The 20,728-nt window shown below is 36.6% G+C and overlaps 1 protein-coding gene across 7 annotated transcripts in view; it reads left to right on the top strand.

Moving 5' to 3' along the window:
• Positions 1 to 20,728, top strand: part of PHF8 (PHD finger protein 8) — a 99,123-nt gene that overhangs the window by 61,687 nt on the left and 16,708 nt on the right. For all 7 annotated transcript variants that reach the window (XM_070462809.1, XM_020876654.2, XM_070462810.1 and 4 more), the window contains 4 exons: positions 3,316 to 3,494; positions 3,781 to 3,866; positions 4,348 to 4,481; positions 5,087 to 5,400. In XM_070462809.1, coding sequence (XP_070318910.1) covers positions 3,316 to 3,494; positions 3,781 to 3,866; positions 4,348 to 4,481; positions 5,087 to 5,400 — 713 coding nt within the window. The remainder of the gene's footprint in view (positions 1 to 3,315; positions 3,495 to 3,780; positions 3,867 to 4,347; positions 4,482 to 5,086; positions 5,401 to 20,728) is intronic.

The following is a 20,728-nucleotide window of genomic DNA, read 5'->3' as shown; positions in this document are numbered from 1 at the left end:
TTATTTTCTGGACACTCAGAACACCAGACAGGAGCAGTCAAGAGCTAAGTATAGAGTATGAACAGTGTAGGAACACAAGGGAAAAGGATACCTTACAGCCTTTTTGTAAGAAACGATTGTTTTCAGATCTCAAGGGTGAGTATAGTAAGTCTACCTGGCTGGGAAATACAGGATAAGTGGTGTGAAGGCAGGGCAGATTCTGAAAGCAACAGAACTATTTTTGTGATTTGAAAATGTAGTTACTGAAGAATAAGATAGACTGAGCATTGTCTTTGTCTAGAACCTATGGTTAGTCTGCTGGGGAAGAGAAAGTTGAAAGTCCCTAGGTTCCAGCCTGTAACGGTTATTAAGGACATGAGACGTTTTCCCTTTCCTCATCAGTCTTCCTTGTGCTGCTTCTAGTACTTCCTTCCACCTACTAGAGGCTGCTGCTAAGTGAACCTAGGGAGTCAAGGTACAGTAATATTTACAGATGATATGATACTTATTATGTCTGATCTTTTCTCCAGAATAGTGCCATGTTTTGTGGGGGCTGAGGTGCAAATGAAACAAGATTGGCTGTATGTTGATAATTACTGAAACTTAACTGGGTCCTAGATACATGGGAGTTTTTAATATTTTGTATATGTTTGACATTTTTCATAATTAGAAGTTAATAAAAGATCAAGGTTGAATAGCTACCATTTATTGAACACCTGCTCTGTGTCAGACTCTATGTTAGCAATCTACATATATTACTTAGTCCTTACAACAACCATTAGGGGTAAGTGTTGTTATCCCTATTTTACTAATGTGGGAAAGTGAGACCCAGAGAACTAAAAGATTAGCTACCATTGGGCCACTTGTTATATGTCAGTCTCTACATTAGCTCATTAATCCTCCCAGCAACCCTTTGAGGTAGAAAACAGCTAATTCACTAAAAGCCAATTCACCAAATGACTATTTGTTGAATGTATACTCACTTACCAAAAACTGGTTTCTCTTGACTTACAAGGCTTATTTGAGCAGTTTGTACTGGTTAACATTGTTTACCATGTTTGGTAGAATTATTAAGATTTAAGCTACTTTTGAGTTCTTTCTGCTTTATATATTTTAACACTTTTTTTGAGATATAATTTACATATCATACAATTAACCTTTTTTAAAATTTTTATTTATTTTTATTTTTTTTAAATTTAATTTTATTTTCCATTTATTTTTATTAGTTGGAGGCTAATTACTTTACAACATTGCAGTGGTTTTTGTCATACATTGAAATGAATTAGCCATGGATTTACATATATTCCCCATCCCGGTCCCCCCTCCCACCTCCCCTCTCCACCCGATCCCTCTGGGTCTTCCCAGTGCACCAGGCCCGAGCACTTGTCTCATGCATCCAACCTGGGCTGGTGATCTGTTTCACCCTAGATAATATACATGTTTCAATGCTGTTCTCTTGAAACATCCCACCCACAGAGTCCACAAGTCTGTTCTATACATCTGAGTCTCTTTTTCTGTTTTGCATATAGGGTTATCGTTACCATCTTTCTAAATTCCATATATATGTGTTAGTATACTGTAATGGTCTTTATCTTTCTGGCTTACTTCACTCTGTATAATGGGCTCCAGTTTCATCCACCTCATTAGAACTGATTCAAATGAATTCTTTTTAATGGTTGAGTAATATTCCATGGTGTATATGTACCACAGCTTCCTCATCCATTCGTCTGCTGATGGGCATCTAGGTTGCTTCCATGTCCTGGCTATTATAAACAGTGCTGCGATGAACATTGGGGTGCACGTGTCTTTTTCAGATACAATTAACCTTTTTTAAGTGTATAATTAAATGACTTTTAGTAAACTTAAAGAATATGCAACTGTCACCACAATCCAATTTTGGAACATTTCTATCACATCAAATAGATCACTCATATCCACTTACATTCAGTCCTGGTTTTCTTCCCCAGAGCCAGGCAACCACTAATCTTCTTTCTATCACTATGAATTTGCCTTTTTAGATACTTCATATAAATAGAAGTCATTTAGTTCCTATGTAAATGTAGTCTCTTGTGTCTGCTTCTTTCACTTAACATGTTCCTAAAGTTCATCCATGATGTAGAATGTATCATTAATCGATTTCTTTTTATTGCTAAATAGTATTTCATTGTGTGAATCTACCACATTTACTTTATCAGTTCTCTAGTTGATGGTCATTTGGATTGGTTATGCTTTTTGACTGTTATGAATAATGGTGCTTTTGAGCATTTGTATGCTAGTTTTTGTGTGGACATGTTTTTGTTTCTCACTTAGGAATAAAATTTAGGGTCATTTGGTAACTCTGTTTAGCTTTTTAAGTAACTACCAAAATTTATCCCAAAGCATCTACCATTTTACACCCTCACCAGCAATTATGAGTTTTTCCATATATTGGCTAATGCTTGTTATTGCCCGTCTTTTTTATTACAGTCATTCTGATGGATGTAAAGTGGTATCTCATTGTGGTTTTAATTTGCATTTCCCTAATGACTAATGATGTTGAGCATCTTTTCGTGTGATTATTGGACATTTATGTATCAACTTTAGAGAAATGTCTGTTCAGATCTTTTGCTTACTTTCTAATTCGTTTTGTTTGTCTTTGTTGTGTTCTAAGAGTTATCTAAATATTCTGGATACACATCCTTTTCTAGATAAATAATTTACAAATATTTTCTCCCAGTCTGTGGCTTGTCTTTTCATTTTCTTAATGATGTCTTTTAAAGCACAAAAGTTTTGAATTTTACCTAATCCCAGGCCACAAGGTATTTTCCTACATTTTCTTCTAGAAGTTTTATAGTTTTAGCTTTTACATTTAGATCTATGATCCATTTTTAGTTAATTTTTGTGTGTGATATAAGGTAAGAGTTCACATTCATTTTTTTTGCATGTGATATCCACTTATTTCAGTGTCATTTGTTAAAAAGACTATTCTTTCTCCACTGAATTGCCTAAGCACCTTTGTCAGAAATCAGTTGACTATAAATTTAAGGATTTAGGTCTAGATTCACAGTTCTGTTCCATTCATTTTTATCCTTAAGCCAATATCATACTACCTTGATTACTGTAGCTTTATAGTAAATTTTGAAGTTGAGTAGTATAAGTCCTCCAGCTTTGTTCTTTTTTGAAATTGTTTTGGCCATGTACATATCCTTTGTATGCCCATATACATTTTAGTATCAGTTTATTAATCTGCACAAAACTAGATGGATTAGATAGGATTGCATTGAATCTATAGATCAGTTTGGAGAGAACTGCCTTTGTGTGAGACTGTTTTTATGTTCTCCTTCACTCTCTCTCCAGTACCAAGAGGGTGAAGAGCTTATCCAAATCTCGGCGAGCGAAGATCGCGAAGAAGGCAGACAAGGCTAGGCTGGTGTCAGAACAGGTGATGGAGGATGAATTGGACTTGGATTCAGATGATGAACTGCAGATTGATGAGAGACTGGGGAAGGAGAAGGCGACCCTGATAATAAGACCAAGTGTGTACTTGTTCTTTTTCTTTCTCGCCCTGCCCATTTCAGTTTGGTTTTGGTCCCTTCAGTAGACTCAAGACCTTAGGCCTGAGCTTGTTGGCTTTCTGATTTACCAGCTCTGTAGGCTTTCTTTGCTCTGGAGATTAATTTATAAACTAATTCGTAACCTCCTTAAATTACTTATCTGTGGTCATTACTTTCAGGAAAATTATAGTTTTATTCTCTTTCTCCTGGGTATTTGGCTCAGATGCTAACCTTAGCTTCATGGTAAGTACATTCTATTGCTTTCTAGAATTTCCCCGAAAGCTGCCTCGTGCGAAGCCTTGCTCTGACCCCAATCGAGTTCGTGAACCAGGAGAAGTTGAGTTTGACATTGAGGTAGGAGCCTTCCCTGTTTCTTATCTTCTGCTTGTTCTGGTTACAAAACCAGAATATGATTTGTCATTTTAATTGAGGTTGGGGGAGACATCCTATGCATTCAGTTCCTAAAATATTTATAAAGTGAAAGATTGTGTGCTAAGTGCTCCTGAACATATAAATGGAAGATTATACTTTAGTTGAAATATTTTAAAAATCTTTAATATAAAGTAGAATAAAAGGCAGTGTGATGTAGTAGAAAGAGTATCTGATTTGGAATATCTGATTGTGACTTTACATACATATTTAACTTCACTGAACCTTAGTTTCCTTATCTGTAAAATGGGAGTTAGTACTTGCCTCACAAAGATGCTTCAGAGACTAAGATGAAAAAACAAATATTCTGCTTAGTACTTGGTAGATACTTGGTGCTCAGAATATATTAGTGTCCACTGTATATTAGGGCCTGGGCAGCTGAGGTGATATCCTTTTTCTCCAACAGGAGGACTATACAACAGATGAGGACCTTGTAGAAGGGGTCGAAGGCAAGCTTGGAAATGGGAGTGGAGCCGGTGGAATTCTTGATCTGCTCAAGGCCAGCAGGCAGGTGGGGGGACCTGACTATGCTGCCCTCACGTGAGTACTGGCTTTGTTCTCCCCTTTCTAGGTGATCAGACAACACACACCCCTACCTGCCACCTTTGGCTAGGTCAGCCAATCAGTAGATATTAATTGAGTCATTTAAAGCGACAAAGAATTATCTAGGGCATTTGGGCTGAAAGAATAAAGTAGACATGAAATCTGTCCCAAGATATTTAAGATCTGACTTAGAAAGGATGTACAGCCTTCAAGGGCAATGAGTTTGGGGTTCTTTGGAAGTCAGAAGAGGCATGGAAGGAGAGCTGGGCCTTTTCTGGATCTCGTTTTTTTTTTTTTTTCTTTTTAAAAAAAAGAACGCAGCATATGTGAATAGGAAGGGAGGTGCACCCTTGTTCTTGCCACCTTGCCTGCTGTCTATGGAGAGACTTCAGTCAAGAAGGACTGGCCTTTTTATGGAAATAGTCTTTGATACTATTTTGATCTTTAGTTTGGTTTATAGTTTTTCACTTGGGATGATTCTCTCCTGCTTGTTCCCACCTTGACCCAGGCAGCTCTTGTCCCTCCTCCCTGACTATTCTGATGACTAGTTTTCTCTGACAAGTAGAGATACTCCTTCAGCATTTCTCCTCTGTCCCTTACAGCGAGGCTCCTGCCTCTCCCAGCACTCAGGAGGCTATCCAGGGCATGCTGTGCATGGCCAACCTGCAATCCTCATCATCCTCACCAGCTACCTCCAGCCTGCAGGCCTGGTGGACCGGGGGGCAGGACCGAAGCAGCACGAGCTCCAGCAGTGGGCTGGGCACAGTGTCTAGCAGTCCTGCTTCCCAGCGCACGCCAGGGAAGCGGCCCATCAAGCGGCCAGCCTACTGGAAAACTGAAAGCGAGGAGGAGGAGGAAAACGCCAGTCTTGATGAACAGGACAGCTTGGGAGCATGCTTCAAGGATGCAGAGTATAGTAAGGGCAGCTGAGCACTGGCGTCAAGGCCAGGAGGGCTCCCCCTAGCCCCAATCTCAATCCCAAATCCAATCCAGGACAATCTGTAGTGAGCAAAGGCCTGGCCATAAGCCTGATACTCAATTTCTCTGTGCTGTATTTTCTTAATCTGTAAAATGGGAGTATCTCACAAGTTGATGTACAGACTACCTGGCACAGTGTCTTGCTTATGGGAGGCCCTAAAAAAATGATAGCTATTATAGGGACTTCCCTGGTGGTTCAGTGATTAAGACTCCGTGCTCCCAATGCAGGGGGCCTGAGTTCAATCCCTGGTCAGGGAGCTAGATCTTGCCTGCCACAATAAAGATCCAGTGCAGCCAAATTTAAATAAGTAAATTTTTTAAATAGTAGCTATTATCCATTTTTAGCATTGTCCAGTTGTCACTGCAGGTGACTCTTTTTTCCCTCTTGCCTATTATACTTCTATTTGTTATTGTTTAGTTGCTCAGTCGTGTCCGACTCTTTGCAACCCCATGGACTGTAGCCTGCCAGGCTTCCTCTGTCTATGGGATTTCCCAGGCAAGAATACTGGAGTGGGTTGCCATTTCCTTTTCCAGCAGATTTCCTGATCCAGGGATCGAAACCATGTCTCTTGCATTGGCAGATGGATTCTTTATCACTGAGCCACAAGGGAAGCCCCTTTACTTCCATTACCTGTATCATTTGTGTTATGTGTTGTTCAGTTCATCTCTTGCAAAGGTACATGATGACTTTTTAGTGGGCTTTTCACATTTAATAGATGACTCCTTTTTAAAACTAAAATGTATTCAGTATGCAGTGTATAAAGCACTTTTTTTTATAGTGCAACTAAGTTGTAGGTTTTCATTTTAACATTATTTTAAAAAGTAATCCTAGTTGACCAAAATTAGGACAGAGAAAGCAAAAATTCCCTTTGACTAACATTCTTCCCTCTCTGAGGAAGTTATCCAAAGGTAACCTTTATTATCAGTTTGAAGTATACCTTTTAATTTTTTGTGTTTATGCCCATTTGTAGACATAAATAGAGGTATAGTTTTGTTTTGTGTGTATGTGGTTCTACAACTTTCTTGGATTTCTTTCAACATCAGTACGTAGAGGTCTACTTCATCAATGCATTGAGATTTACCTGCTGCATAGTAGTCTGAAGCATAGGTGTACCATCATATGTTTACCTGTCCCCTACAGGTTAACATTTAGGTTGTTTCTAATTTTTAGTATTATGAAAATTCTTGTAAATAACCTTTTGTTTTTAGTGCCAGTTAGCATTTCTCTAAGGTAGCTAGACCTGCTGAATTGAAGGGTATATACAAAATAAATGTTAATGGTGCTGAATTCCCTCCACAAGGGTCAGTATATGAGCAGTGTATGAGAAATACCTGTTTCCCTACAGCCTTACTAACAGTGGATGTTATCAGCTTTTTTAATTTTTAACCAATCTGATGGCAAAAACTGGTGTCACAGTTTGTTTTATATGTTTATTGACTTCTCCTTATTCCTTTCCTGTGAATTAATTACTGTTATTCACTTATTTTTAGAATGTTAGCTTTTCTTATTGATTTATAAGAATTCTTTATATATTTTCAATTTGTTGGAGTGTTTTTTATATATTCTGCAAGTGTTGAAAAATATTTTCTTTTAGTCTGTTGCTTGTATTTTAATTTTACTTATATCTTAGTGTGTAGTAGATTTCAGTTTTTACATAGTCGTCTTTATTAACTATTTGTATTTTATGTTTTGGTAAGAAAATTTCTTACATTTTCACCTAAAAAGTATATAGAAGTTAAAATTTTAGTTTTTTTCTGGAATTAAGTTTTATGAATTGTGAGAGGTAAGAATCTAATTTATTATTTTCCACATGGATAGTCATTTGCCCCAATACCATTTATTGACTAGTTCATCAATTATCCCCTAATTTGAAGCTCTTCTTCTGTCTTAAACTAAATTTCCTTATATGTGTGGATTTCTTTCTTTTTTTTTCCTTAGGGGATGGGGTGCTGAGTGGCTTGTGGGATCTTAGTTCCCTGCAGGGATTGAACCCATACCCTCATCAGTAAAAGCACAGAGTCCTAACCACTGGACTTCAAGGAATTCCCTGAATTTGTTTTTCTGCTCTATTCCTAAATAGCTATATTACTTTGCACAAGCTAATTAACTTCTCTGTTTTAATAGTACTTACCTCTTAGATTGTTGTGAGGAATAAATGAATTGTACATAAAGCAATTAGAACATTGCCTAGCACATAATAAGTGCTGTGTGTTAGATATTACTAATAATACTCTGTTCCATAAAACCGATTTGTCCATTCCTGTGGCACTACCTCATAGGTTAGTTACTACAGGCCTTGTGTCTGGTAGGGCAAATCCCCTCTGCAGAACTTGGCAACATTACCAAGCAAGTTCTCCTAAGGAGAACAAGGATGTTCAGCAAGTCCATTATTTATTTCTGTGTTGTACTGTGATTGGTCTTAATTTGTTGCCAAGTTTCCCTGGCTACTCAATCTACCTTTAGCAATCACATTGACCTATAGGATTAGGGTTAGGGAAACTAACCTTATTAAGTTAGGGTTGGGGAACTAACCTTAATAAGATTACCTTAAGTAATCCTTGCCCAGTTTGAGCCCATTTGCATTTGCACCCAGTATTGTACTGGGTAATCAGTGGATCCTTTGTAGCCTTAAAACTCTGCCTGGGCTTCTTTTAGAAGTAGGTTCTTGAGGGTATTTGCTCAAGATAGATAGCATCTTCATTAAATTAAAATCTGATCTAGAGCCTAGTCATCAGCAGTCTTTGTTGTTGTTTTCAGACATAGGGAGAAGTGTCTTCACAACTTCTTCATGTGCACTTTCCACCATCCTCCTCGCCCACTGGAGCTTAATTTTGTAGAAAACAAAGCCACCATTTGCCTTTCCTGATAGGAGGCACTATTGCAGGATTTTTAACTTTTACATGTAGATCTTCATATATAGGTTTTCTCTGAAATGTGAAAAAACTTACCACTGATTGGTTAAAAACAACATGCCAGGGAAAATTGCTTTTGAACCAATGCAACTTCTGGATGACATTGCTGTCATTCTGCCATTTACCTTTGAATAGTCACAAAACAGGCCATCTTGTCCTTTTGTCTTCAAACCTGGTCTATCTCTATTCAGGCTTTCTTGTATATCTCTTCTTCAGTTTATTACTTTGTATTTTATTTTATAGTTTGATTCCCATTGAAAATGGCACTCTTTTATCTATCATATTTTCCAATTGGCTGTTGCTAGTATGCAGGAAAATAGTTGATTTTTCTATATTGTTCCTGTGTTGCCTTACTATTCCTCTTGTTAGTTCTGTTAGTTTTTCAGGTAATTGTCTTGGGCTCTTGAAGTAGGTGATCTACGTCCTCTATCTTAGTTTGCTAGGGCTGTCATAACAAAATACCACAGACTGGATGGCTTGAAGTGAAGTGAAGTGAAAGTCTCTCAGTCATGTCCAACTCTTTGCAGTCCCATGGACTGTAGCCTGTCAGGCTCCTCTCTCCATGGAATTCTCCAGGCAAGAATACTGGAGTGGGTAGCCATTCCCTTCTCCAGGGGATCTTCCCAATCCAGGGATTGAACCCAGGTCTCCCACATTGCAGGTGGATTCTTTACCATCTGAGCCAACGAGGAAGCCCAAGAATACTGGAGTGGGTAGCCTATCCCTTCTCCAGGGGATCTTCCTGACCCAGGAATCAAACCAGGGTCTCCTGCATTACAGGTGGATTCTTTACCAGCTGAGCTACCAGGGAAGCCCACAGAACAATAGAAATTATTCTTTTCACAGTTATAGAGGCTAGAAGTCCAAGATCAAATTATTAGCAGAGTTGCTTTCTCCTGAGGACTCACCTTGGCTTGCAGATGATCTCCCTCTTGCTACATTTTCACGTGGTCATCCCCTGTGCATACGGGCTCTTGTTGTCCCTCTGTATATCCCAATCTCTTCTTAAAAAGGACCAGTCAGATTGGGTAAGGGCCCACCGTAGTGGCCTCATTTTAATCTAATTATCTCTTTCAAAGCCTTATCTCCAAATACAGTCATACTCTGAAGTACTAGGAGTTAGGAATTCAACATACGAATTTTGGAGGGAGGACACAGTTATCCCATAACACGTCCTTTCTTTCTGGTATTCATACCTCTAGATTTTTCTAGTTTTATTACAGGTGGTGGGGGCATCCTTATGTTGTTTCTGACTTTACAGGTAATGTTGCCAGTGTTTGTCCAATCAATATATAGGGCTCTGTAGGTCTCTGGTAGACTACTGTCATGAAGTTTAGGAGAGTCTCTATCTATAGTTTGAGAGGTTTTTGTTTGTTTTAAAATTTGGAGTGGAATTAGGTTTTATCAGATTTGGGGGGACATCTTTTGATATAAACACACAGTTTTTCTCTTAATTTGCTAATAGTGATTTACATTAATAGAATTACTGATTTAGAATTGATACTTCTGTCTTAAAATTAGCTATATTTGGGTCTTCCCAGGTGGCGCTAGTATTAAAGAACCCACTGCCAATGCAGGAGACAAAAGAGACCCAGGTTCAGTCCCTGGGTCAGGAAGATTCCCTGGAGGAGGGCATGGCAACCCACTCTAGTATTCTTGCTTGGAGAATCCCATGGACAGAGGAGCCTGGCGGGCTACAGCCCATAGGGTCACAAAGAGTTGGACATGATTGAAGCAACTTCACACACAATTTCTGGTTTTATTTTATTCCTTTTTCTTAATGCACTTTGTACAACATCTTAAGTTGAAAGCTCTGTTCATGTATTTTCGGTCTGTGTTCCCTTTTGATAAAATATTTTTTAAATTTTATTTTTTAAATTAGCATTTAAGTAAAATTGGCTTTGTTGATATACACATGCTTAGATTCTTGTAACCACCATGATCACCACTACTACCACGATGAGTAGAATATAACCCCTCCAAAGTCTCTTATGTTATCCCTTAGTAGTCATGCCCTCCCTCTACCCCAAACTCATGGCAACCACTGTTCTCCATCACTGTGATTTTGCCTTTGCCAGAATGTCATATAAAGGAATTATATAGTATGTAATATTTTGAGACTGACCTCTTTTACTTAGCATAATGCCTTTAAGATTCATCCATGTTGTCGCATATTGATAGCTTGTTCTTTAATTGAAGAATTGTATGGCTCTACCACAGTTTCATTTTGTTATTTTGGGTGAGCCATGTGGCATGCAGGATCTTAGTTCCTTGACCAGGGATCAAACCCATGCCCCCTGCAGTGGAAGCACAGAGTCCTAACCACTGGACTGCCAGGGAAATTCCTCTAACACAGTTTCTTTATCAGTTTACCCATTGAAGGACACTGGATTGTTTACAGCTTTGGGTAATTATGAGTTGGGCTGCTGTAAACATTTGTGTGCAGGCTTTTGTGTGAACATGAGTTTCCCTAGGGTAAATACCTAGCAATGGTATTCCTGAACAGTGTGGGCAATAGATGCTTTAACTTTATTGGAAACTGCCAAACTGTTTTCCAGTGATTGTGCCATTTTACATTCCCGCCAGCAATATGTGAGAGTTCCAGTTGTTCCGCATACTCATCAGCACTTGGTATTGTTAGTACACTTATTTTAGTCATCCTAATAAGTGTATGGTGATATCTCATTTTGTGGCTCATCTAATGGCTAATTATGTTGAACATCTTTTCATGCATTTATTTGCTACTCATATACTCTTTTTTGAAATGTCTTTAAACAGACACTTGGAACAACTACTGCCTTTTAAAAAATTAGGTTGTTTAACTTGAGCTTTGAAAGTTCTTTATATAGTCTGGATTCAAGTCTCTTGTCAGGTATGTGATTTGCAAATATTTTCTCCCACTCTGTGGCTTGTATTTCATTCTCTTATGACTTTCTTAAACACATTCACATTCTAAAAAGTCTAGTTTATCAGTTTTATCTTTCATGGCTTATGCTTTTATTTAACAACTCTTTCTATAAACTCAGGTTGCAGTTTTCTCCTTTTTTAACCTAACAACTGTATGGTTTTAGGTTTTGCATTTCTATCTGTGTTCCATTTTGACTAAATTTTCACATAACGTATGACGTTTAGGTTAGGTGAACCTTTTTTTGGCATATGGATGTCCACTTGTTTCAAGACCATTTCTTGAAAAGGTGATTTTTTATTTTTATTTTTCTATTGACTTGCATTTGTACCTTTGTCAAAAGTGGAATGACCATATTTGTGTGGTTCTGTCTCTGATTTGTTCTTTTCCATTGATCTTTGTTATCAATCCCTTTGTCAAAACCTCACTGTCTTGATTGCTGAAGCTTTATAGTAATTCTTTTTTTTTAAAGATTTATTTATTTTTGGCTGCACTGGGTCTTCGTTGCTGTATACAGGCTTTCTCTAATTGTGGAGATTTGGGTATATTCTTCGTTGTGGTGTGCTGGCTTCTCATTGAGGTGGCTTCTCTTGTTGCAGAGCACAGGCTCTAGGACGCGGGCTTCAATAGTTGTGGCACATGGGCTTAGTTGCTCCACAGCCTGTGGGATCTTCCCTGGACCAGGGATCGAACCTGTGTCCCCTGCATTGGCAGGCAGATTCTTAACCACTAGACCACCAGGGAAGCCGTATAGTAATTCTTAAAATCAAGTAATACGACATCTTCAATTTTGTCTTTCCATAAAATTTAAGAGTCAGTTTGTCTGAATCTACAACAATTTCTGCTAGGATTTTGGTTGAAATTATGTTAACTATATAGATCAATTCAGAGAGAATTGTGATCTTTATTTTTTATCAAGGTGAAATATATAGCTAAACACACACATATGTATATATAATTAAACATGAAATATATAATTATAAACATTTTTAAAGTTTACAATTCAGTGATATTTAGTGCATTCACAGTGTGGTGCAACCACAGCCTCTCTCTGTTTCCAATATATTTTCGTGGCCTCAGAAAAATACCCTGGATCCATTAAATAATTGTGTCCCATGTCCCTACTCATCTCATCCCCTGGTAACCACTAATCTGCTTTCTGTCCATGTGGATTTGCCTATTATGGATATATCATATAGTATGTGATCTTTTGTGTCTGGCTTCTTTCACTTACCATAATGTTTTTAAGGTTCATCCAAGTTATAGGACATATCAGTGTTTTGTTTCTTTTTATGGTTGAGTAGTATTTCATTGTATGGATATACTATGTTTGTTTATCCATTCATCTTCAGGTAGGCATTTCGGTTATTTCCACCGTTTGGCTGTTATGAATAACACTGCTGTAGATGTTTGTGTGCATGTTTCTGTGTGGACACATGTTTTCATTTCTCTTGGACATATACCCAGGACTAGAATTACTCAGTCCTATGGTAATTCTGTGTTTAACTCTTTGAGGGACCACCGAAACATTTTACACAAGAACTGCAAGAGAATTGTAACCTTAGATATGTTGAATCTTCTAATTTGTGTGCATGATATGTTCCTCCAACCTCTTTGAAAAATTTCAAAATGGTTCCTCATCCTTCACTATCTCCTGGAGTTTGCTGAAACTCATGTCCATTGAATCGGTGATGCCATCTAACCATCTCATCCTCTGTCACCCCCTTCTTCTCCTGCCCTCAATCTTTCCCAGCATCAGGGTCTTTTCCAGTGAGTTGGTTCTTCACATCAGGTGGCCAAAGTATTGGAGCTTCAGCTTCAGCATCAGTCCTTCCAGTGAATATTCAGGGTTGATTTCCTTTAGGATTGACTGGTTTGATCTCCTTGCAGTCCAAGGGATTCTCAAGAGTCTTCTCCAGCACCACATTTGAAAGCATCAGTTCTTTGGTGCTCAGCCTTCTTTATGGTCCAACTCTCACATCCATACATGACTACTGGAAAAACCATAGCTTTGACTATAGAACCTTTGTTGGCAGAAGTGATGTCTCTGCTTTTTAATATGCTGTCTAGGTTTGTCATAGCTTCTTTTTTGGTATATTCTTTGTATTTTTTTGTCTAGATGATTGTGATCATGTCATGTGCAAGTAAGGACAGTTTTATTCCTTTCTTTCCAATCTTTGTTTTCCTTCTTGCCTTTTTGTTCTGGCTAGGATTTTCAAGCACAATGTGGTGAGAGTGAACTAACACCCTTGCCTTGTTTCCAATTTAAGGGAGAAATCATCTTTTCACTATTATGATGTTATCTGTATAGGTTATCAAGGTAAGGAAGTTCACTTCCATTCCTTTTTTGCTGAGTTTTTTTTTTTAATGAATGGGTGTTGAATTTTTGTGTTTTTATTCCACCAATGTATATAATCATGTTGTTTTATTCCTTTAATCTGTTACTGTCATAGGTTACATTGATTGATTTTCAAATATCACAGAATTGAAATCACAGATAGACCTTAATTGCTAATGATGTATTATTATTTTTACATATTATTGGATTTGATTTACTAGTATATCACTGAGGATTTTTGTGTCTTTGTTCATGAGGGATATTGGTCTATAATTTTTTTTCTCATATTTTAGTTTTGGTATCAGGGCAATCAGTGCTGGCCTCAAAGAATGAGTTGGGAAATGTTCCTCCTCTATTTTCTAGAAGAGATAATATAGAATTAGTGGGTTTTTTAAAATGTTTAGTAGAATTTTTGAGTGAAACCACCCAGGCCTAGGAATTTCTTTTCAGGTTTTAACTATGGATTTATTTTCTTTGGTAGATATAGAATTATTCAGATTTTCTATTTTGTCTTGGGTAAGTTTTGATAGTTTGTGATATTCAAGGAATTGGTCCATTTTAGCTAAGTTGTAGAACTTATGAGCATAGAGTTGTTTGTAGTTTTCCTCTATTATCCTTTTAGTGTCCATAAGGTCTTTAGTGATATTTTTAATTTGATGTTATTTTTTTTCATTTTTATTCTTAATATTAGTAATTTGTATCTTTTATTGTCATTCTTGCTGTCATCTTATCAATTTGGTCTTTTCAAAGAACAGTTTTTGGTTTCACTTAAAATTTATTAAGATTTGGTTTTTTCACATGGGATTTAGTCTATCTTGATAATTTTGTGTTGTGAACTTGAGAAGAATGTGTATTCTGCTACTGTTGGGTTGAATGTTCTATCAGTTTCAGTTTAATCATGTTGATTAGTGATAATCTATATCTTTGCTAATTTTTCATCTACTTATTTTCTTGATTACTGAGAGAGATGTGTTGAAGTCTCCAAGAATAATTGAGAATTTATCTGTTTACCCTTTTAGTTCCATCAGTTTTTGCTTTGTACAGTTGGAAGCTCTGATGTTAGGTGCATCCACATTTAAAGATTGCTATGTTTTCTTGTCATGTTTACCATCTTTTCTATCCCTTTTCATCCCTGCTAATTTTCCTTGGTCTGAAGTTACTTTATACATTATTTATTTATAACTGGATATTTGTGCCTTTGACCACCTTCATCCAATTCCCCTACTCCTCACCTGCTGCCGCTGGTAACCACAAATCTGATCTCTTTTTCTATGACTTTGGGCTTTCTTTTTCAGGTTCCACATATAAGCGAGATCATATATTATTTGCCTTTCTCTATATGGCTTATTTCACTTAGCATAATGCCCTTCAGTTCACATATGGTAGGATTTCCTTCTTTTTCCTTCCTTCTTTCCTTAGGAAATAGTAGTATTCATTCATTTGTATGTGTGTGTGTGTGTATCACATTTTCTTTATCCATTTGTCTATTGATGGACATTTAGGTTGTTTGATTGATTTTCTTATGTTGAACCACTCTTGCATTCCTGGAATAAATCCCCCTTGGTCATAGCATGTAATGATTTTAATAGGCTGCTGAATTTGGTTTGCTAGTATTTTGTTGAGGATTTTTACATCTATATTCATAAAGCATATTAATGTGTAGTTTCCCTTTCCTGCAGTATCTTTTTCTGGCTTCGGTATCAGGATCTTATAGAATGAGTTAGCATGTGTTCTCTCCTCTTCTGTTTTTTGAAAGAGTTCGACAAGGGTTGATGTTAATTCTTCATTAAATGTCATGTATGGATATGAAAGATGGACTATAAAGAAAGCTGAGCACTGAAGAATTGATGCTTTTGAACTGTGGTGTTAGAGAAGACTCTTGAGAGTCCCTTGGACTGCAAGGAGATCCAACCTGTCAATCCTAAAGGAAATCAGTCCTGAATATTCATTGGAAGGACTGATGCTGAAGCTGAAACTCCAATACTTTGGCCACCTGATGCAAAGAACCAACTCATTGGAAAAGACCCTGATGCTGGGAAAGATTGAAGGCGGGAGGAGAAGGGGATGACAGAGGATGAGATGGTTGGATGGCATCACTGATGCGATGGACATGAGTTTGAGTAGGCTCTGGGAGTTGGTGATGGACAGGGAAGCCTGGTGTGCTGCAGTCCATAGGGTTGCAAAGAGTCAGACAGGACTGAGTGACTGAACTGAACTGAACTGAACTGAGAAACCACCAGTGAAACCATCAAATAACCTTAACTTTTCTTTGTTGGAAGCCTTTTGATTTCTGATTCAATCTCTGTACTTAATATATGTGAGTTCAGATTTTCCACTTCTTCAGTCAGTTTTGGTGATTTGTGTGCTTCTAGGAATTTGTCATTTTGTATAGTATATCTAATTTGTTAGCATACAATTGTTCATGGTATTCTCTTACAATCCTTTTTATTTCTGTAAAGTTTGCAGTAATGTCCCCACTTTCATTTCTCATTTCAAGTATCTTTGTCTTCTCTTTCTTCTTCTTTGTTAGTCTAGCTAAATATTTGCATGTTTTGTTGATTATCTTTCAAGCAACCAAGTTTTTATTTTGTTGATTCTGTTTTTCTTTTTTTATTTCACTCATCTCTGCTCAGATCTTTATTATTTCCTTCCTTCTGTTAGCTTCAGATTTAGTTTGTTCTTTTTCTAGTTTCTTAAGCTGTAAAATTAGGTTACTGATTTGATATCTTTCTTCTTTTTTAATATTGTAAGCATTTACACACACAAATGTCTCTCTCAGCACTGCTTTTGCTGCATCCTGTAAGTTTTGGTATATTGTGTTTTGGTTTTCCTTCCTCTCAAAGTTTTTAAAAATCAACTTGTGATTTTTTTCCTCTGATCTATTGATTTTTTTGAGTATATTGTTTAATTTTCACCAGTTTATAAATTTTCCAGTTCTGTTACTGATTCCTAGTTTTATTCTATTGTTTTTGGAGAGCATACTTTATATGATTTCATTCTTTTAAATTATTGAGACTTGTAGGCTAAATTATGGTCTATCCTGGAGAATATTCCATGTATACTTGAGGAAAATGTATATTTTGCTGTTTGGGGGTGAAGTTTTCTGTATTTGTTGGTTAGGTCTAGTTGGCTTATAGTATTGTTCAAGTATTCCGTTTCTTTTTTGATCTTCTATCTGGATGTCTTATTCACTATTGAAAGTAAGGTATTGAAGTTGCCAGCTATTATTATAGAACTGTTTCTCCTTTCAAGTATGTCAATATTTGCTTTATATGTTCTTGGTTGAATGACCTTTTTATTACTATGTAATACCCTTCTTTATCTCCTGTAACAATTTTGTACTTAAATTCTATTTTGCCAGATATTAGTATAGCTACCCTAGCTCTCTTTTTGGTTCCTATTTGCATGGGATACCTTTTTCCATCCTTTCACTTTCAACCTAGTTGTTTCTTTGGACCTAATGTGAATCTCTCATATGTAGTATACAGTTGAATCCTGTTTTTGATCCATTCTATCTTTCTTTGCCTTTTGGAGGGGGAATTTTTTAAATAATTTTATTTATTTATTTATTTATTGGCTGTAGTGGGTCTTTGTTGCTTTGTGTGGGCTTTTTCCAGTTGCAGTGAGTGAGGGGCTACTCTTCGTTGTGGTCTGTGGGCTTCTCATTGTGGTGGCTTATTTTGTTGCAGATCATGGGCTCTAGACATGTGGGCTTCAGTAGTTGCAGTATGCAGGCTCAATAGCTGTGACTTGCAGGCTCAGTAGTTATGGTGCACAGTCTGTGGTGCATGATCTTAGCCACTCTGCAGCATGTGGAATCTTCCTGGACCAGGGATCAAACCTGTGTCCCCTGCATTGGCAGGCAGATTCCTACCCACTGTGCCACCAGAGAAGTCCTGAAGAGTGAGTTTAAACCATTTACAGTTAAAGTGATTTCTGGTATGGAAGGGCTTACCTATGCTATTTTGTTATTTGTTTCAATATGTCTTTATATTTTTTCATTCCTCATTTCCTAAGTTACTGCTTTCTTTTATATTTAATTGATATTTTGGGGTAGTATACCAAATTGACTTACTCAGTTCCTTTTTTATGCTTTTTAGTTTTCAAAAATGGTTACCCTGAGGATTACAACTAACATTCTAACTTTATAACAATCTAGTTTGAATTAATACAATCCAGCTTCTATAGCATTCAAAGACTCTGCTTCTATACAGCTCTCCCACCCATGTATGTTATTTTTGTCACAAATTACATCTTTAAACATTGTGCTCCTTTTGACATAGATTTATGGTTACTGTTTTATACATTGGAATCTTAAATAATGTAGAAAAAAAGAGTTAGAAATCACAAATACAACAATACTGACTTTTATATTTACCTCTGTAGTTGCTTTTATTGATGTTTTTCTATACTCTCAAATGTCCTTTTATTTCACTCTGAAGGACTTTGTTTAACATTTCTTAAATGGCAGATTTATTAATGGACTACCCCAGCCTTTGTTTACTTGAGATGTCTTAATTTGCCTTCATTTTGGAAGAATTGTTTTTCCAGATATACTTTTGGTTGACAGTTTTTTCTTTCAGCACTTAAAATATATCATCCCACTGTCTTCTGGCCTCCATTGTTTCTGATGAGAAATTGGTTGTTTTATTGTGCTGTCTTGCTGCTTTCAAGATCTTCTTCTTTGTCTTTTTTTGATAAAGTAGTTCTATATTTTCTTCTTCCATATCTTTGTCTATTGACAGTTTAAATATAATGCATCTCAGTGTGACTATCTCAGATTATCCTACTTGGAATTTGTCGAACTTCTTAGATGTATATTTTCATGTATTTCATAAAACTTGGCAAGTTTTTGGTCATTGTATCTTCATATAGTTGTTCTGCCTTTTTCATGCTTTCCTTTCCTTCTGACATTGCCATATGAATATGTTGGTTAAAGTTGATAGTGTCCCAACGGTCCCTTTACCTCTGTTCATTTTTCTTTTTTCTTTATTTCTGCTCATCAGATTAGATAATTTTTTCTTCATGTTTGCTGAGTCTTTGCCTACTCAAAATCTGCTTTTGAATTCCTCTAGTGAGTTGTTTATTCAAGCCATTGTACTTTTCAACTCCAAAACTTCTATTTGGTTTCTTTTTATATGTTCTATTTCCTGATTGATAGTCTCTTTTTAAATTGAGACATGGTTATTTTGTTTATCATATTTAAGACAATTGATTTAGTCTTTGTATAGTAAGTCTAATGTCCAAGCTTACTCATGGATAAGTTTTATTAATTTTTTTTTCTGTAAATGGGACATACTTTTCTGTTTCTCTGCATGCCTTATAAATTTTTTTGTTGAAACCTGGACATTTTGAATATTACAGTGTGATAACTGGTAATCATACTTTCCTTTCTCCCTAGAGATTAACTGTTGTTGCTTATTGTGAGCTACAGTTATCTATTTACTTAATGACTTTACAAATGAATTTTTGCAAATACTGTGTTGTTGTGTGTGGTCACTGAAGTATCCATTTCATTGCCTCAGCAGTCAGCTGAGGTTTCCTGAAAGTTTCTATAAGTGCCTTAATTTAGCAGGTGTTTTCTTTGTTAAGCATTCCTTTTGTTGTTGTAAGTTTTTGATTGGATTACAGAATCCCCCAAAAGTTTGTTATATATGTTTTTGACACCCTAATGGTTGCTTCACTGGAGGAACAACAGATCCTTGGAGCTCCTAATTCCATCATTTTTGGAGGGGGCATCATTCCTCTCACCCTCATATTTTTAATATGCGTATTTTAACTTGTGTTTTTTAAATGTCTGAAATTAATTATTATCTACATCTTATTTCATCTTGAATAAGACATGAACCTTAGAGTAGATTTCCTTTTGTATATTACTTTATACCTATTATCTCTCAGTCCTCAGAACTTTGCAAGGCAGATAGCATCTATTATTTCAATTTTATGGTTGAAGGTAGTGAGACTTAACAGAAGTTCTCCTTGGCTACAAAACTAGTGTGTCAGTCCAGATTTCAAACTAATTGTCTGATCCTGAAACTCAAGGTCTTTCTACCATACCACACTTCTTCTTTCCTTTAGGTGGAAAAAACTTTTCAAACTCATTGAAATAATCGACAAACCCAACATTGACAGCCATTAGGCCAGTAGGGATGGAACCTTTGTCAAACAACTCTATTACCGGTAGTCTTTTCTTTCTAGGGACAATTAATAAAATTTTTTAAAAATTTAATGACTCAGGAGGCAGAGGTTTTACTTCTTTGCTCAAGGAAGAAGGCCTGAAAAACAGACTCATTTTCCTACAGAGAGGCCCATCTGGAAGGAACTATGAGAGTGGATTCCTCTCTCTGATGAAGTAGAATTCTAGAGAAGTTTGAAACTGATCATTAGTAGGAATGGGAAAATTAGGAGGAAATTTTCACTAAGAAGAAATTTTCCCTCTCATTTTGCTTTTCTTTTAGGTTTAGTAGCAGTAGAGCTTAACCTCATCAGTAGGACCTTTCTAGACTTTCTTCCTATTAAATCATATAGATGTTGTATATATATGATAAAACTGGGTGTTTGTATGTATTTGTATAGGATACAATATATGTGTGTGTGTTGTCATTCACATCATTCAATTCCAGTAATCTTATTCCCAGTTCAGCCTAAGTGGTCTTTTTGTTCCCTTTGCATGAATGTGTGAACCAGTTCTTTTTCCATTAATTTAACAAACACTTACTGAGCAGCTACTCTGCACTGTGTTTGGCTCCCTTAGTTTAAAATCAGATAATACATATGCTTGCCCTCACAGTAAATTGGAGGTGGCAGATTTACTAATCATCTCTTACATACTATATAACAACTCCAATAGAGGTATACACAGGATGCTATGGAGAGTTGAGGAGGCATCTGAAAGAGATTAAAAGAAGAGGGAAAGCTTATTTAGGAAGTGAATCTAAAGCTGAATTTTATAGGGTCATTAATTCATGAAGTTACTCTTTAAATGGTTGTTGGGCGAGTGAAATCAAAGTTAGATGATGCTGGGAGAACATTTGCAGTCAGGGTGCACAAAGTAGAAAGACATGAAAAGTATGTGGCATATTCAGGAATTCCTACAGTTGAGTATGGATT

Source organism: Odocoileus virginianus, unplaced genomic scaffold (genome assembly GCF_023699985.2).
Source record: "Odocoileus virginianus isolate 20LAN1187 ecotype Illinois unplaced genomic scaffold, Ovbor_1.2 Unplaced_Scaffold_14, whole genome shotgun sequence".
In the NCBI taxonomy this organism is placed as follows: domain Eukaryota; kingdom Metazoa; phylum Chordata; class Mammalia; order Artiodactyla; family Cervidae; genus Odocoileus; species Odocoileus virginianus.
Note: the sequence above shows the minus strand (reverse complement) of the source record. Positions and strands in the feature narration are given on the sequence as shown.